This window comes from Dendrobates tinctorius, unplaced genomic scaffold (assembly GCF_039654945.1).
Source record: "Dendrobates tinctorius isolate UK_male_01 unplaced genomic scaffold, ASM3965494v1 ptg000051l, whole genome shotgun sequence".
Lineage (NCBI taxonomy): Eukaryota > Metazoa > Chordata > Amphibia > Anura > Dendrobatidae > Dendrobates > Dendrobates tinctorius.
Window position 1 is genome coordinate 2,628,912 of NW_027361719.1, and position 18,970 is coordinate 2,647,881.

General features: G+C 48.9%; 2 protein-coding genes across 4 annotated transcripts in view; one reads left to right on the plus strand and one right to left on the minus strand.

The window, feature by feature from the left end:
* GTF2H4 (general transcription factor IIH subunit 4) overlaps nt 1-8,816 on the minus strand; it is a 63,656-nt gene extending 54,840 nt beyond the window's left edge. The window contains exons 1-2 of one of the 3 annotated variants that reach the window (XM_073576686.1): nt 8,686-8,816; nt 6,439-6,558 (exon numbers count right to left, since the gene is read on the minus strand). In XM_073576686.1, coding sequence (XP_073432787.1) covers nt 6,439-6,557 — 119 coding nt within the window. In that variant the 5' untranslated portion in view covers nt 6,558; nt 8,686-8,816. The other 2 variants (XM_073576684.1, XM_073576685.1) reach the window with 2 other exon arrangements.
* The window catches only part of LOC141091251 (E3 ubiquitin-protein ligase TRIM39-like), a 43,181-nt gene continuing 32,772 nt past the window's right edge, over nt 8,562-18,970 (plus strand). Inside the window, exon 1 of the mRNA XM_073576687.1 lies at nt 8,562-8,701. The gene's annotated coding sequence lies outside the window, so the exon portion shown is untranslated. The remainder of the gene's footprint in view (nt 8,702-18,970) is intronic.

The window sequence follows — 18,970 nt, forward strand, 5'->3', positions numbered from 1 at the left end:
GGTGGGAACAGCAAAAAGGAACGAAAGTAACCGAAAGGCTCAGGTCGGCCGGTGAGCCACCGCCGCCTGCAGAACCTTCCTACCAACCACAGCATCAGACGAGGCCTGGGTATGAACCCTGTAGAACCTCGTGAAGGTGTGCAAGGATGACCAGGTTGCAGCCTTGCAAATTTGCATGGCCGAGGCCTGGTGACGAGCAGCCCACGAAGCCGCCACAGCCCGGGTGGAATGAGCTCTTACACCCGGAGGGGGCCGCTTTTCCTGAAGACGATACGCTTCCAGAATGGTAGAACGAATCCAGCGAGCGATCGTGGATTTGGAAGCCGGAAGGCCCTTCTGGCGACCTTCAGAGATGATTAGCAAGGAATCGGACAGACGGAAGGAAGAGGTCCTGGCAAGATAGACACGCAGGGCTCTAACTACGTCCAGTTTGTGGAGAGACTTCTCAAGAGGATGAGATGGAGCCGGACAAAAAGAAGGAAGGACGATATCCTCATTGATATGGAAAGCGGAAACCACCTTTGGAAGAAAAGAAGGAACGGGCCTGAGGACGGCTTTGTCCTGATGGAGAATGAGGTAAGGGGAACGACATGACAAGGCCGCCAATTCAGAAACTCTTCTGATGGAGGAAATGGCGATCAAAAAGGTGACCTTCCAAGAGAGAAGGGACAAAGGAATGTCCTGGAGAGGCTCGAACGGCGCCTTCTGGAGCGCGCTAAGAACGAGGTTGAGATCCCACGGGTCTATTGGCGAATGATGAGGGGGAGCCACGTGGGAAACCCCTTGTAGAAAAGTCTTGACCTGTGGTAGACAAGCTAGCTCTCTTTGGAAGAGGATAGAGAGAGCGGAAACCTGGCCCTTGAGCGTACTGAGGGACAGACCCGCGTCTAACCCAGCTTGAAGAAAACCTAGGATAGACGGGATAGAAAACGACATTGGGAAGACTTTGCTATCATCGCACCAACGGAAAAAAGCCTTCCAGTACCTATAGTAAATGCGGGAAGAGGCTGGTTTCCTGGCTCTGATCATAGTTTGAATAACCTGACTGGACAGACCTGATTCCTTTAGAATTGCGGTCTCAATGGCCATGCCGTCAAACTCAGAGACTGAGAATTCTCGTGGTAAAGAGGGCCTTGCGAGAGAAGGTCTGGACGGTCCGGAAGCCTCCAGGGAACGTCCGCGAGCATGTTGACCAGCTCCGCGTACCAAGGCCGTCTTGGCCAATCTGGAGCAACTAGAATCACTGGTACGCCTTCTGATTTTATCTTTTTTACCACCCGAGGGATCAATGCCAGAGGCGGGAACAAATACGGAAGTTGAAACTGGGACCACGGAGTCACCAGTGCGTCGCATGCGACGGCTAGAGGGTCCCTGGACCTGGCTACGAACTGCGGGACCTTGTGGTTCATCCGAGATGCCATGAGATCGACATCCGGGGTGCCCCAACGGTCGCATATCTGAGAGAAAACCGCGGGGTGCAGGGACCATTCGCCGGACGCTAGGCCCTGGCGACTCAAAAAGTCGGCTGCCCAATTTTCCACCCCTGGAATATGGACGGCAGAGATTGTCGGAACGTAACGTTCTGCCCAGCGGAATATCTTGGCCACTTCTGACATTACCTGTTTGCTGCGCGTACCCCCCTGATGGTTTATGTACGCCACGGCCGTGGCGTTGTCCGACTGAATGCGGACCGGCTTGCCGGAAAGGAGGGGCTGCCAGTGAAGAAGGGCAAGGAAAATCGCCCTGATCTCCAAAAGATTGATTGGAAGGAGAGACTCCTGTGGCTTCCAGCGTCCTTGGGCCGCTTTCTGATGGAACACGGCTCCCCATCCTAGAAGGCTTGCATCGGTGGTGATGATTTGCCACTGAGGAGGAAGGAAGGACCTCCCTTGGAGAACTGACGCTGGCCGTAGCCACCAAGTGAGAGACTGCCTCACTCTGAGAGGAAGCCGAATAGGACGGTCCAAGGACATCGTGGTCTTGTCCCAGGCTGAAAGCAGAGACAGCTGGAGAGGGCGAAGGTGGTACTGCGCAAAGGGCACTGCCTCCATGGAGGCCACCATCTTCCCCAGGACCTTCATGCCGAACCGAATGGGAATGGGAACAGGCCTCTTGAGAGATCTGATGCACTTGGACAGAGTTGCAAACTTTTCCTTTGGAAGAAAAACACGGGCTAGCTCCGTGTCGAATTCCATACCCAGAAAGGTCAGACGCTGGGTGGGGACCAGAATGGACTTCTCCTTGTTGACTAGCCAACCTAGGCGGCTGAGAGTGTCCAGGGTTATCTGAAGGCTCCGGAGACAGTCCTGGCGAGACGAACCCTTGATCAAAAGATCGTCCAGATAAGGGATGATGAGGATCCCTCTGGAGCGAAGGATGGCCATCACAGTCGCCATCACCTTCGTGAAAACCCGGGGCGCTGAAGCCAGGCCGAAAGGAAGAGCTGTGAACTGAAAGTGGTCTCCCTGAAACGCAAATCGAAGATACTTCTGATGTTGCACACATATTGGAATGTGGAGATAGGCATCCCGAATGTCCACCGAGCAGAGAAATTCCCCGGGCTCCATGGAAGCAATCACCGACCGAAGAGACTCCATCCTGAAATGGAGAATCTTCACGTGGCGATTGAGCAATTTGAGGTCCAGAATAGGACGAAGAGAGCCGTCTTTCTTCGGGACTACAAAGAGATTGGAGTAGAACCCGGAAAACCGTTCGTCTGAGGGAACGGGAACAATGACTCCGGCGGAAAGAAGGGAGGAAATGGCATGCAGAAAACCCGGAATCTGGGCCCGCTGTCGCGGAGGCCGAGACCGGAAAAACCGTCTGTTCGGGAGTGAAGCAAATTCGATTTTGTAACCGGATGCGACGAGTTCTCTGACCCAAGCGTCGTCTACAACGGACAGCCAAGCATCCGCGAAAAAGGAAAGTCTGCCGCCCACCCTGGAAGGAATTCCAGGTGGGGGTGACCCGTCACTTAGACGAAAATCTGCCGGAATTGGCTCCTGCAGATCTGGAATATTGTCCTCTAGATCTCCAGCGAGGAGCGGGTTTGTAGGAAGGTTTCCTCTGATCCCGCTCCCTGGTGGCAGGCGGCCGATCCTGTTGAGTGGCCCTCTCCGTGGCAGAGAAGGGACGAAAAGGCCTGAATGGTCGAAACCCCCTTCTGTTGAAGGGGCGTTTTGGTCGAGACTGGGGAAGCGAAGTACTTTTGCCTCCAGTGGCATCGGAAATTATCTGATCCAGCTTTGCTCCAAAGAGCCTAGAGCCATGGAATGGCAGATTGGTAAGCGACTTTTTCGAAGTAGTGTCCGCATTCCATGACTTTAGCCAAAGGACTCGGCGTACAGCTACTATGTTGCTGTTAGCCCTTGCTACGCAGCCGGCCGCGTCCAAGGAGGCGGCCAAAAGGTATTTTCCCGCCTGGTTAATCTGATCTGCAAGATCTGCCAATTCGTCTTGAGAAGCTGACGCTAAGATGCCTCTGCGAAGGATTTTTGCCCAAGCGGAAATGACCTTCGCCACCCAGGCGGATGCGAAAATAGGGCAGAGAGAGGTGCCAGATGCCTCAAAGATAGATTTAGCCAGAGATTCAATCTGCCTGTCAGAAGGATCTTTGAGCGACGCCCCGTCTGGAAGAGAGAGAACCGTTTTAGAGGCTATCCGGGATACTGGAGGATCTACCTCTGGAGCCTTGGACCACTTTGAGAGCAGTTCTGCGTCAAAGGGGTACAGAACGTCCAAATACTTGCGGCCTGAGAAACGTTGTTCAGGGCGCTCCCAGTGTTTGGCCAAGGTAGTATTAAAATCGTTGTGATTGGGAAAGGTTCGGGACGGAGGTCTGGCTCGTCTAAGGACAACCGAGCCTTCCTGAGCTGGAGCCTCATCCTGTTTAAGTTTTAGTGTTTGGAAGATAGCTGCAAGCAAACTATCGACCATGTCCCGCGTTTTAGAAACGCTGTTCCCCTCAGAGCTAGCTTCCGAATGAGAATCATCGCCTGACTGAAGGCTGTCATCTGAGGAAGGAGAAGGAGGCCTGGGAGCAGAAGGGCCCTGCGAGCTCGAGGACGAAGAGGACCGAGCCCGCTTCCTAGAAGACCTTCCCCGTCTGTCTCTCTGAAGGTCGCGGTCAGGTGCGGACGACTCACCCCGAGAGGTGGTCGGGGCAGAGGTGGCTGAGGATAGCTGAGGTAATCGTTCTAAAACCTGGACCAGCGACTGTGATACTTTTGTCAAGTCAGACACAGACTGTGACATTGTAACGGCCCACTCCGGGGGGAGAGAGGAGGGAAGAGCGCCCTCCGCCCGGGACTCTGTGCGCTCCTGAGATGCTGACATATTGGAAGGACTGCAGGGGGGGCAGAATGGAGACGACTGACCTGATGCCCACTTCTTTTTACAGCGCGCACAGGCGTAATAGATAGCGGTGGGCCTGAAGCAGAGATCCCCTGAAGGGTTGGGCATAAGTAGACTGCACTGAATGGCCGCAGGATTTATGGAATAACTGCTGAGGGGAGCTAATCTTTGCCTCAGAGCAGAGCCTACCGAGATTCTGTGAGCAGCAGAAAACGCTGAAGTGTCCCCCAAACAGCGCAGGAAGGAGTGAGACAACCAGGAAATCCTTGTGCTGGAAGATGGGGGGGCGGAGCTTAGCGGCTGCGCCGTGATTGGCTACCAGCGACGGAGGGGGCATGACAGAGAGGGGAGGCTGGCATTCCAAAGAGAAAGAAGCCCTGTGATGGGCTAGAAAAGGCGCGCTGAAAGAGCGCGCTCAGGAATGGAGGAGGGAGCAGAGAAATTCCCCTGGCTGAGGGGAAAGTGAAAGTGAAAGTGCTGGCGCCCGCGCCGGCGCTGCAACCCCTTGCCCACCCCGACATACCGCGCTCAGGATGAAATATGAAGCGGTCCCCTGCTTGCGACGCTGCTGCGGTGAGTGAAGGAATCCGCAGCGTCTCCCTGACTAAGAGGGGAAGGGATAGTTCCATTGTGAGAGCGCGCGGCAGGCAAAAAGGGCGGGAGATTCAAAAACAGTGGACCTGTAATCCCAAGATCCAACTTCTCCCATGCACTGGAGCTTATGCGGGGGCCGGAGGGAACGTACAGGCACTTACCTGACGTCCCTGAAGAGGATGACCACAGGGGCCCACGGGGAAACGGCAGGCCGCTGGGGGGAAGGGAGTCCTCTGTACCCGCATCCTGCAGAAGACGGCTTGAAATACCTGCGATCGCCGTCTTCCTCTCAGCCCTGTCCCGAGAGAGGGGTGAGGAGGGGGATTCGGCAAGGACCAGCCACCTGTCCACAACCCATATCACCGGCCGGCGAAAGGGAAAAGTCCTGCCTGCGGTACTGAGAGTTGCGATGTGGTGACACCACACTGCTCGCTCAGCCGCATGATATGGGAAATCAGGGTGACAACTACACCCTGTTTCCCGATGGAAAATAACCTAAAAGACAAAAGAGGGAAAAATTAAAAAGTTCAGACTAAACCTGAAAAGAAAAAAGCGGATCTGGGGAGATCCCGGTCCGCCTCCTACAGACACTAAGCACAAACTGAGGTGCTTGGTGCCTGTCGGTGGGTGTATACTGCCGGGGAGGAGCTAATTTTATTGTTTTTGCATAGTGTCAGCCTCCTAGCAGCAGCAGCATACACCCATGGTATTCTGTGTCCCCCAATAAGGCGATAAAGAAAAGTGACCCGTCCATTCTTCAGGTGGTCAAAAGTTGCCATCATCTTACATATAACAAAAAAAAAAAAATAAAAAAATAAAAAATATGACGATGGCAAAGCAGCCACAAAAATGACAAAAAGATGAAAGGGAAGACGCTTCAGAAAAAGAACACCACACGCGTTTTCCTGAAGTGTCTTGTTTCAAATAAGATGCAGGTACGGCCGCATCTGACAGACACCGTGCACACACTCTTATTCTATCCAATATGGCCACTTTGAGGGCACGGTTAAATGGATGCAGATTCTCTCCTCCGAGAGCACTGTGCTAATGACACTCAGATCAGATCAGAGTGTCAGCATAGTTTGAAGCGATTCCCTCACATGAGAAAATCAGAGCACACTGAGGAGAAGATGGAGAGCAAAATGTCTCCATCTTCTCCATTGTGTGAGTTCACAGAAATTAAACTGCACTCAGAGGTCATCAGAGTGCAGTCCGATGTTTTCCGTGCATCCGCAGACTTCAATGGGCGAGTGTCATCTGATTTCAGAGTGAAATCGCAGCATGCGGAGATTGTTTTCACGTACAGATTATTTTAGTGTAAAAACTGTGCATCACCGCTGCTCCGTTGAATAACATTGGTCTCAGTGCTATCCTATATAAAAAAAAATAAAAATAAATAAAACCATCGCATAGCAGTGGTACGATGTATACGCTGATGTGAGCGAGCCCTTAGGAAAATGATCAGTTACCAGTTTATACTTTAGCATTCACCTAAAAACAGCCAGGCACGTGGCAGGATGATTGTACAGCCGATCAAGGACACCCGGACTCAGCTCTTGAAGAAATTCATGCAGATTTTTGCATTTCAGCTGCACTCGCTGTAGCTTCATTCTGAAAATAAAAACGGGAAAACAGCATTATTCAGCTAAGGCCCTGTGCACACGGTGCAGATTCTGTGCAGTTCTGCAGCAGATTTGGCCCTGCAGGACTGCACATGATGTACAGTACCATTTAAGGCTATATAAAACAAAAAACACTGTGCACATGCTGCAGATTTTTCTGCGCAGATTTGGTGCGGAATAAAAGCAGCAGCATGTCGCTTCTTTTGTGCGGTTTTGCTGCAGTTTTCCACCTGCTCCATTATAGAAAACTGCAGGGGAAATCCGTGCAAAAACTGCACTAAATCTGCAGGTAAAACGCAGGTCATTTTAGGCAATGTGCACACGATGCAGATTTCCAGCGGATCCGCAGCGGATTTTACCGCACAGAAACGCTGCATATCCGCATTGTGATGTACAGTAGCATGTTAGTCAATAGAAAAAAAAATGCTGTGCAGGTGCTGCGGATTTTTCCGCGCGGTTTTCTTGTGGTTCAAAATATGCAGCATGTCACTTCTTTTGTGCAGTTTTCCACCTGCTCCATTCTCCAAATCCGCAGGGGGAAATCTGCACAAAAACCGCAAGAAAAAAGGAAGAAATCCGCAGGAAAAATGCAGGTCATTTGACCTGCGGATCTCTTCAATTCTGCGCGGAAAAATCCGCAGGGCAAAAAAGTACGTGTGCACTCAGCCTTACCTGCAGATTTAGCAAAATCTGCGTGGAAAATTCCACAGCAGAATCCGCACCATGTGCACATAGCCTAAAGGTACATTTCATTAGGCTGAAAACCTGATTCCAGTGATGTGTCACTTACTTGGCTGCTCTCTTTCAATAAAATCAGTGTTTTATCTGTAGGAGATTATCACAACAGGACTAGCTGCCTAGTCACGTTTAAGGCCCTGTCACACTAAGCGATATCGCTAGCAATATCGCTGTAACGTTATTGGTTTTTGTGACGTTATAGCGATATCGCTGTGTCTGATACTTACCTCCGACCGCTCCCCCTCTGGTTATCGCTGATCGCGCGAGAACATCCTGGACCGTTTCTTGTCGTCAGCTTCTTACTGTGGCGAAGAGCGGATGCGGGCAGGAGGACATCAGGATCGCCTCGTCTGACAGGTATGTAGCGACCCCTGCGATGTCGCTGGTGAGATCTGCCTGTGTGGCAGCTCACTAGCGACCACTTAGCGATGCACCAGCGATCCTGACCGCGTCATATCGCTGGTGCATCGCTAAGTGACAGCACCTTTAGTCTGGCAGCTCTGTAGCCCTGCCCCCCCCCCCCCCAACAAATGATCACCAGCTTTCTGTCAATCTACAGAGTACACAAGAAGCTGTCAATCACTGGTGGGTTATACAAGCAATCTGAGCTCTGCTAAATGTGCAGCAGAGAAAGCTATGATTCTATCAAAACCGCACCCAGTAATGACACATCACTGGAACCAGGGTCTCTGCCCCTACATCGTACTACATAGCGAAAACAAAGCAACAGATTCCAATAACAGCCAAAGCGCTATAAGTTAGGAAAACTGTGTGTAGGAACAGGTCAGGTCACTGCAGAGACTTCTAACGTGCATTCTAAAACGGGTTTGGGTCAAAGTCCACGTCAAAAAGTCACGTTTTTGAAAATGGTGCAAAAAAATGCACCAAAAATAACCGGTGCGCAGAAGACAAAAAGCCCCAAATGATGAATCAGCCGAAAACATCTGGAAAGCCCAAATCTCCTCCATAGGGGCGAACAGAAGACCCAAAGCAGGCGAGCACCGAGAACAGGCGGGAGAGGCGCAAAGGGAATGAGCAATGTGGCGCAAAAAGGAGCAAGACAATGAGCGCCGCTGGGCGTGAGCCGGGGTATACACGTCCCCAATCTCTGGGTGTACACATAGGCATGCTGACATAGACTGCAATCCCAGGTGTGGAGTGCCTGCAGCCACAGCACTCACTAATGTGAGACCCCACTCCCACACCCCGTCACTCACGCCACAGCGGCCCCGCAACCCGGCCAAGCTTGGGAACCCCCGCACCACGTGACTCCGCATATCACGTGATCAGCGCGTCCTCCTCGCCGCCGTACGGAGCAGGCGATTGAAAAGAAGTCACGTGACCGCATGCGTCCTACGTCATCTCATCCACAACGGACCTAACGGAGGGCAGAGGTAGTGGCAGCTGCGCTGAGCCGTGTGTGCGCCGTGCGACTCTGCAGTATCGGGGACTGGAGGGAGGGCGGAAGGTTCCCAGCAAACCACGACAGCAGGAGTGACGGCAGCACTGGCGGCCGGGCTGGGGCAGAGCACAGCCGGCTCTGACTTACTGCAACTTTGCACCAATTGGGAGCAGACACCAAAATCTCTGAGTGCAGACAGTGCCGTAGGCCATGTGCACACGATGCAGATTTCCAGTGGCTCCACAGCGGATTTTACCGCGCAGAAACGCTGCATATCCGCATTGTGATGTACAGTAGCATGTTAATCAATAGAAAAAAAAACGCTGTGCAGACGCTGTGGATTTTTCCGCGCAGTACAAAATCCGCAGCATGTCACTTCTCTTGTGCGGTTTTCCATCTCCCCTGTCACCAAATCCGCAGGGGGAAGACCGCAATAAAACTGCAGGAAAAATGGAAGAAATCTGCAGGAAAAATGCAGGTCATTTGACCTGTGGCTTTCTTCAATTCTGCGTGGAAAAATCTGCAGGGCAAAAAAGTACGTGTGCACTTCGGATTACTGAGCGGTCTACCGGACTGCTGGCCTGTTCCTGACTATGGGGGGGTTACAGGGGCTCACCACTTATGGCGCCAAAAAGTTTGTATCTGTCACTGTGCCCTCAAAACTACAACATTTTACCTCCTTTGGTTAACGGGAATCTGTCACCTATTTTCCGCCTATCAGCTGCGGCCACCGCCATCAGGGGCTTATCTACAGCATTCTGTAATGCTGTAGATAAGCCTCTGATGTAACCTGAAAGATAAGAAAAAAGAGTTAGATTATACTCACCGGAGGGGGGGCGGTCCGGTTTTGGTCCGATGGGTGTCGCGGTCTGGTGCCTCCCATCTTCATACGATGCCGTCCTCTTCTTTGCTTCCAGGCGCACTCTGCTCTGCCCTGTTGAGGGCAGGGCAGAGTACTGCAGTGCGCAGGCAACGGGAAAGGTCAGAGAGGTCCGGCACAGAGCAGAGTGCGCCTGCGCCACGACGGGAAGCAAAGAAGAGGACGGCATCGTATGAAGATGGGAGGCACCAGACCGCGACACACATCGGACCAAAACCGGACCGCCCCTTGGTGAGTATAATATAACTAATTTTTTCTTCTCTTTCAGGTTACATCGGGGGCTTATCTACAGCATTACCGAATGCTGTAGATAAGCCCCTGATGGCAGTGCCGGCCGCTGATAGTCAAAAAAATAGGTGACAGATTCCCTTTAAGCAGAAGTGCCTGTATGTATGTGTAATGTGTGTGTGTGTGTGTGTGTATGTATGTGTATATATATATATATATATATATATATATATATATATATACCATGGACCGTGAGGAAGGCACATAGTGCTGAAACATGTAGTCCCTTGCTGGAATGCTACTAATTGATTGGAGTTCCTTATACATTTTATGACATAATGGATTAATAAAGAAGAAGTTTTTACAAATCTGGTGAACTTTCATCCTTTTGCTGGATCCCAATTTCCTCATATTTCTATTTGTTGGGGCATACTCCCTGCCTGGATCCGTGCAAAGTATAGGGTGAACACCGATTACTGCATCAAGAGGAACTCCTTTATGGTGAGCTGGCTATATGTTTTTCACATTGTTTGAATAAATATATATATATATATATATTAGTGGTGTAGTGACCACTATGTCAGCTAGGGGGCGCTGTGTGGGTGTCCCAGGACGGGTGTACAGGCACATTCAGTGTGGTAACAGGAGCAGGGTCCTAAATGACCATTATGGGTCTCAAGGTGGGTGGCCTTGGGATGCAGGCTCCAGGGTGTATTGATCAGCAGAGGTACTGCTGATCTTTCTGTTACACTGTGTCAGGGAAGCCTGTATGTGCAATACAACCTTTAGTGATGTCATAGCCATGTGATCACCTGTGGGTGTGGTTACAGGGCTATGTAATTGAGGTGTTTGGCACATGTGAGAGTGAGAGTGAGTCTGTCTGAGTGTGGACAGACTTCCATGTGTCCAGGTGGGACACTACAGAGAGTGTATATGGGGAGGACTACAGCTCCCAGCATGTGCTGAGACTCTCAGTCCGAGTCTGAAGCCACGGACATTTCTGTTCCTTTGCCTGAAGTGAAGGTTACATTTCAGTGTTATGCTGTCTATGGTTTATGGAGTAATAAACCTGGTGAAATTTTAAAGGAACGTGCCTCATGTTTGTCTCCCGCTGCACCTAAGCGAGTCGAATCCCTACAATATATATATATATATATATATATATATATATATATATATAATATTTCGTCTAATTCTGTCTGTAATGGAAATCCCATGTCGTTGGTTGGTCACGGCCAATCAACGACAGGCGCAGTCCGGAATTCAAAGGATGCACGCCACTGATACCGTCGGGAGATCAGCGGCGCTAGCCGCTGATCTCCCGACGGTTGCCGTGGGTCATCTCCGGCCACACTGACGTCAGTGGCGACGCAGCTGGGAGATGACTGGCGCTAGCCGGTACCCAGGGTCCGGAGGAGAGGAGACTCCTTCGGACCCTGGGTACCATGAACCTGTGAAAAATAGAATTGAAATAAATAGTGATGGACTCTTTCCTCTCACCATGTGCCCGGCATCTTCCGGTCCCAGTAATGCTTTGCGCGAAAGACCTGTGCTATTGTGATGCACTGGGGTTGCCCAGGATCATTTATATTGATGGCTTTCCCTTAGGATAGACCGTCTATATCTGATCAGTGGGGTTGCAACATCCAGCACCAGCGCCGACGGCAGCTGGATGTCAATGGCATAGTGGCCACATCGGTAAACTGCACCCCCGTCCCCTAGTTGAATCAGTTGGGGCAAATGTGCAGTTGTAAGCGGCACCCACTATATAGTTGAGGAAGCGCTGCAGCTCAGCATATCGGCACATCCGACTATTGCCGGGTGTTGCGTATTACTGATCAGATATGGTCAACTTATCCTAATGATGGGCTATCGGTATGGAAGTCCCCTGACAAACTCTTTAACCTCTCTTAATGAGCGGAGCTTTTTTTCAATTTTGCGTTTGTTTTTCGCTCCCCTTCTTTCCAGAGCCATAAAAAAAATTTATTTCTCTGTCAATATCTCCTTGTGAGGGCTTATATTTTTCAGGACAAATTGTACTTTTGTTTTTCCAAATTTTTATTGGTTTTTCAATAAATGGGGGGGGGGGGGGGGGTGAGAAGTAAAGGAAAAAAGGAAGGACAACAAAGTCCAAATCTAAAAATAACATGAAAATGAAACATGTCAATGCAGAAACACATTGTAAAATGAACTCTAGCAAAGGTAAGTATATAAGCATATAATATATATGTATATAGGTGGGAACCACAGAAAATATGACATGAATATAACTGGGTGCAACACTGTGCCAAGTAGATTAAATGGAAAAAAAGGGAGAAAAGAGACACAGGATAACATGCACACAACAGCAGAATGTCCATGTGAAGAAAGGCTTTTATTGACCCATCTGGCTATTGTATGTCAATAAAAGCCTTTTTTCACATGGACATTCTGCTGTTGTGCGCATGTTATCCTGTGTCTCTTTTCCCCCTTTTTTTATATAAGCATATAACCTATTAACTCTATACTAACCAAAAGACCCAGACCCAAGGGGTCTTACGCAGGTGCACTCCGGTTGCAGCCTTAAGTAAACAACTCCAGCCATCTGGACCATTTCCTAGCATGTTTGGCAAATTGATCATGCATATTTGCAAATTTTAGTTCAAAGGAACGATGAAGACTAATTTTGTCTATAATGTCATTAATTTGCGGGGGTTTTGGATTTTTCCAAAGGAAAGCGATATTGTGTTTAGAGACTAATAAAATATGCATAATCAGTAGTCTGTTAGTAGGATCAATTGTATCAGCGTCCAGGGAGAGAAGGGCCAGACGAGGAGACAAAATAAGTCGTGTTCCTAGGATAAGATCAATAAGGTTTGAAACCTTTCTCCAAAAAGGAACAATTTTGGGACATTGCCAAAAGATGTGCAGGATATTTCCAGGCCTACCACAACCCCTCCAACAGAGTGGAGAATTGTCAGGATTGATTTTATGGAGTCTTACTGGGGTGTTAGGGTACCGTTACACTAAGCGATGCATCAGCGATCCCGACAACGATATGGATCGCTGGTGCATCGCTAAGTGGTCGCTAGTGAGCTGCCACACAGGCAGATCTCACCAGCGACATAGCAGGGGTCGCTACTTACCTGTCAGATGTGGCAATCCTGACGTCCTCCCGCCCGCGTCCACGCATCGCTCGTCGGCGCCAAGGAAGCCCAGCAAGAAGCGCCCGAAATGGTCCAGGACGTTCTCGCGTGATCAGCGATAACCAGCGGGGGAGCGGTTGGAGGTAAGTATCAGACATAGCGATATCGCTGCTGCTTCACAAAACCTGTGACGTTTCAGTGATATTGCTAGCGATCTCGCTGTGTGTAACTGGGGCTTAATATCATCTCGTTAAGAGTTTGAAGTGGGTCTCTTGTAGTGATAAGGAAATGGTAGAGGCGGACGAGTGGGAACATGCCTGCTCGAGGTCAAGAGGGTCAATTATTCTATGTAATTCTTTTACCCATTTGAAAACATTTCGAGTCTTGACCACTGCAAAGCTATTATTACACCACTTGTAAGTATACTCAAAACTCCAGAAAATATTATGATCTATATTACAAATAATATTGCTGGTTCACAAATTCTTGGCCAGATAGCAAGGAACTCATGGAGTATGTCCTTGAGGATGACATATTGTAAGAAAGCAGGAGTAGAAGATTGACATCTTTTCTTGAGTTTGTTGTAAGGTGTACGAGTGGCGCCATCGTATAAGTCTGAGTTTTTTGAGCCCAAGTTCAGACCAAATGGGGTCCATAGTCTGACTGCATGCTTGAAAAATAACTGATAGAGCCAGATTTTTTTTTAATGTGACTTCTTTGTTAGTGCCTCTTTTTGGAACAGAACATTTTTTTCAGGCCTCAGAAATAGCTTGAAAAATCTGGTGAGAATTTGATTACTTTTTTATGAAGGAGTTGGTTCAGAATTAGTAGATGAAGAGGTTTATAATTGTTGAAAAACAATTGTAGTTCATGCCAAGCTGGAGTCGATTCATGTGGCCACCAGTATGCGCTTTGTTTAACCAAATCAAATTGTACTTTTGAACGACATCATTGGTTTTAGCATGTCGGTTAGTCAAAGGGGAAAAAAATTCCAAGTGCGGTGAAATTGCAAAAAGAAAAAGTGCAATCCCACACTTGTTTTTTGTTTTGGCTTTTTTTGCTAGTTTCACTAAATGCTAAAACTGATCTGCCATTATGATTCTCGAGGTCAGGGTTCCCCAACTCCAGTCCTCAAGGCCCACCAACAGATCATGATTTCCTTAGTATTGCTCAGGTGATAATTGCATTACCTGTACACCGATGACCCCAGAGCATGTGACCAGGGGTCAGCGGTTCGCGTAATTCCGGCCCGATTGCCGGAAGCACGCGTTAAAGGGAATCTGTCACCTCAACTTTTCGCATATAGGCTCCAGCCACCGCCAGAGCAAAGTACTGCAGTGTACAGGTGCCGGGAAAGGTCAGAGAGGCCCTGCGCACTGCAGTACTTTACTCTGCCCTCAACAGGGCAAATCAGTACGCCTGCGCAGGAACCGCAACAGAAGCAATGAAGAGGACGTCATCGTTTGACGATTTGAGGCGCCGGACCCGCAACACCCCAGGTGAGTGTAATATAACTTATTTTTCTTATCTTTCAGGTTATATAGGTGGCTTATCTACAGCATTATAGGTGGCCGCAGCTTATATGCAAAAAATGGTGACAGGTTTCCTTTAAATGCCACTGTCAGCATTTAACAGCGGCATTTAACTAGTTAATAGGCAGAACAGCTGACACATACCAGCTTTGATGCGGGCTCATTGCCGGAGCCCTCATCAAATCGGGGGGTACTGCTGTTGGACGTACTATTCCGTCGAATGGCAGAAAGGGGTTAAAGATTGAAGATGGATTCAAATACAACTCCCAAACCTACTGCCAGTTTTTCTTCAAGTAGTGGATCAGGAGACAGTCTGGATCTTAAAAGGAAACCATTATATGCAGGAGCATCGCCATCGTATGCATTGAAATACTGTATTGCTAGACAGTGAAGGCCTTAAGGATGAAAGAATTGCCTAAACCCTATTGGGGACTTGTAGGCACCCCTTTTTTCGGGGGTTGGGTTGTTGGAATCTTCCAGCAGATTTTGCTAATCTGAGGGTGCCTTGTAGTGTAAAATAACCTGATTGCAGTTGTCACTTACTTGGCTGTGTTATGCTGTTCCAATACAATCAGTGTTTTATCAGCAGAAGACTATCACTACAGGACAACTGGCTTTGTGCATCTAAAGCCCACGTTACACATAGTGATATCGCTAGCAATATTGCTGTAACATCATCGATTTTGTGACGTAGCAGCGATATTGCTAGCGATATCGCTATGCCTGTACTTGCCTCCGACCGGCTCCCCCGTTGTTCATCGCTGGTGGCGCGAGAACGTCCTGGACCATTTCTCGTCGGGCATTTTCTGCTGGGCTTCTTGTGGCAGCGACGCGTGGACGCGGGCGGGAGGACGTCAGGATCACCGCATCTGACAGGTAAGTAGCGACCCCCGACCCCTGCTATGTCGCTGGTGAGATCTGCCTGTGTGGAAGCTCACTAGCGACCACTTAGCGATGCACCAGAGATCCATATCGTTGTCAGGATCGCTGGTGCATCGCTAAGTGTAACGGTACCCTTAGTCCAATCACGCCATGACCACTGATTAGTGGCAGCTTTCTCACTATACAATATGCACATAAAACTATGTGGGCGGCAGGGCTATGGAGTCAGTAAGCCAAACCTCCGACTCCTCAATTTCCCTAACTCTTTACTCCACAGCACTGGCTCACTACTAAGCATGTACATAAAGGGCAGCACAGATTCATCTCCTCTACGACTCCACAGCACTGGTCACTACTGAGCATGTACATAAAGGGCAGCACAGATTCATCTCCTCTACGACTCCACAGCACTGGTCACTACTGAGCATGTACATAAAGTGCAGCACAGATTCATCTCCTCTACGACTCCACAGCACTGGTCACTACTGAGCATGTACATAACGTGCAGCACAGATTCATCTCCTCTACGACTCCACAGCACTGGTCACTACTGAGCATGTACATAAAGTGCAGCACAGATTCATCTCCTCTACGACTCCACAGCACTGGTCACTACTGAGCATGTACATAACGTGCAGCACAGATTCATCTCCTCTACGACTCCACAGCACTGGTCACTACTGAGCATGTACATAAAGTGCAGCACAGATTCATCTCCTCTACGACTCCACAGCACTGGTCACTACTGAGCATGTACAGAATGTGCAGCACAGATTCATCTCATCTACGACTCCACAGCACTGGTCACTACTGAGCATGTACATAAAGTACAGCACAGATTCATCTCCTTTACGACTCCACAGCACTGGTCACTAGATCTTTAGATCAGGAACAAAACATATTTATAGGACATTTTAGAACGTTCCCAAATTAGTATTACAAAATATTCAGCACATCTTGCATAGCATTAGGCTGTGTTCACACGTAGCTTTTTTTTTTTTTTTTTTTTTTTTTGGCGTTTTGTGACGTTTTTTAAGCGCGAAAAGGCAAAAAAATCCATCCTATGGGATTCTGCAATGCTGTGCTAATGCTGCAGATTTTTCTGCTGCAGAATCGCATAGCGGAAAAATCCGTCATCGCAGGTCCTTCGCGCAAAGCATTACGGTGACCGGAAGGTGCCGGGAGTGCCGCAGAGCAGATCGGGGGCCGTCGGAAGGTGAGAATAACATTGTTTTATTTTTATTATTTTTTACATCCTATCTTTTACTATTGATGCCGCATAGGCAGCGTCAGTAGTAAAAAGTTGGTCACACTTGTCAAGCACTATGTTTGACAGGTTGGTCACACTCGTCAATCAGTTTTCCAAGAGATGCTATAGATCGCTTGGAAAACTCTAGCATTCTGCAAGCTAATTTTGCTTGCAAAATGTTAGTTTTTCGTGGGAATTCCGCATGCGAATTTCCCGCGGCAGGGAGTTGCGGAATTGCAGCGGAAATTTCCGTGGCAATTCCGCATGTGTGCACATAGCCTTAGTGAGATAATGTCACCAACCACCAACCAAACACGAAAACTCTTTCTGTCATGATCCCAGTGCAGGTTTTGACCTGCACGCCGGGGGTTAATTATTGTAGCCTCTCTTTGGCTCAGGGAGAGCTTCTTAGATCCCTGGGAGACTCCAATCCCTGTCAGTTATACTTTTGCCTTTGGCCGAGTGTGGTGACCCCTATGTACCTGTGCCTTCTGATTGTCTTCTAGCTTGCTTATATGGTTCTGACCCGGTTCTGTCCCCTGTTGTGAGTTTCTCTTGATTCTGTACTGTTTATCTGCTTCTCTGGTTTCTGACTCATTGCCTATGTCCTGACTAGTCTCTGATTGCCCCCTCTTGTACTGTGCTGCTATCTCTGTGTATGACTCATTGCTTACGTTCTGACTACTCTCTGCTTGTCCCTCTGGTACCGCGCTGCCCTCTCTGTGTATGACCCCCATTTGTCTGATTTGAGGATCCCTGTAGTAGAATACTGCACTTATCTTCAGCAGCAGGATGCTAAACCCCGCCCCCCTGCAGTCACATGATCGTAGGTCCTTCACTGCTTTCTACCTTCAGTGACACAGGTCCTGTGAGCCTGGAGCACACATCGTCACCACTGCTGCCCCGCGGCACAGGTTTGTACTCAGGACATGCGCACTGGCTCAGTGAGCAAGTGCAGTGCGGTGTTCCTGACACTTTCATTTCACCAGAACTGTTTAAAAGAAGCTTAGCTGTGATTGGTTGCTATGAGCAACAGTTTTCCCACTCGACAAACACCTCAGCAGACACTGACATGGTGGGAGAAATCTAGCATCCCCAGGAACATAAGCTCCCAGCCATTGTCTGCCCCCCAGAAAGGAGCAGAGAGCACATGACAGAAATGAATCCCCCTCCCGTGCCCATATACTCACCACTCATCCTCCATCCCATAGGCACATCTTCCCTCTTAAAGGGATCTCTGGTATGAAAGTTAGGGTAAATCCCTGAGCGCTCAGATTCTGACCCCAGGCTTCTATTAAAGGGATGATGTGGGATATTATGGGTAGTAGTCCGGTGGCTCTGGCTGACGGGATGATGTGGGATATTAGGGGTAGTAGTCCGGCCGCTGTGACGGGAGGATGTGGGGTAGTAGTCCGGCAGCTGTGACGGGATGATGTGGAAAAATAGTTGTAGTAGTCCAGTGGCTCTGACAGAATGATGTTGGGATATTAGTGGTAGTAGTCCGATGGCTCTGGCTGACGGAATAATGTGGCATATTAGTGGTAGTTGTCTGGTGGCTCTGGCTGTTGGGATGATGTGGGATATTAGGGGTAGTAGTCCGGTGGCTCTGGCTGACGGGATGATGTGGGATATTAGGGGTAGTAGTCCGGTGGCTCTGGCTGACGGGATGATGTGGGATATTAGGGGTAGTAGTCCGGTGGCTCTGGCTGACGGGATGATGTGGGATATTATAGTGAATGTGGCTATGCGGAGTGGGCGGGGCTCTACACTCAGATATATTATATATTTTTGTTATAACTAACCATAATTAGTTACTATGCCTGGACTTTTCAGCTAGTTTATTACATATTTTAGGAGTTGGTCTGTTTTTTATATAGACTCCACCAAAATGAACACTGACTTTTTATGACACAGCCCTGGTGGGGCAGGGTTAACATAGATCTGTAACTGAAAATTGTGACGCTATAACAGCTGCTGCGCCTAGTTAAACTAAGTATATATGTATATAGGTGGGCAACACGGAAAATATGACATGAATATGATAACTGGGTGCAACACTGTGCCAAGTAGATCAATTGAAAAAAAGGGAGAAGAGAGACACAGGATAACATGCACACAACAGCAGAATGTCCATGTGAAAAAAGGCTTTTATTGACATACAATAGCCAGAGAGATCCAAATGATTACCATGCAAGTCCATAGATGAGGGAAGGCAATTGCTGGATCACATGAAAATTACCTAAGCATACTCACACTGCCCACAGAACTCAAAGCGTGTCGCTGATAACCTGCAGGTAATTTTCATGTGATCCAGCAATTGCCTTCCCTCATCTATGGACTTGCATGGTGATCATTTGGATTGTTT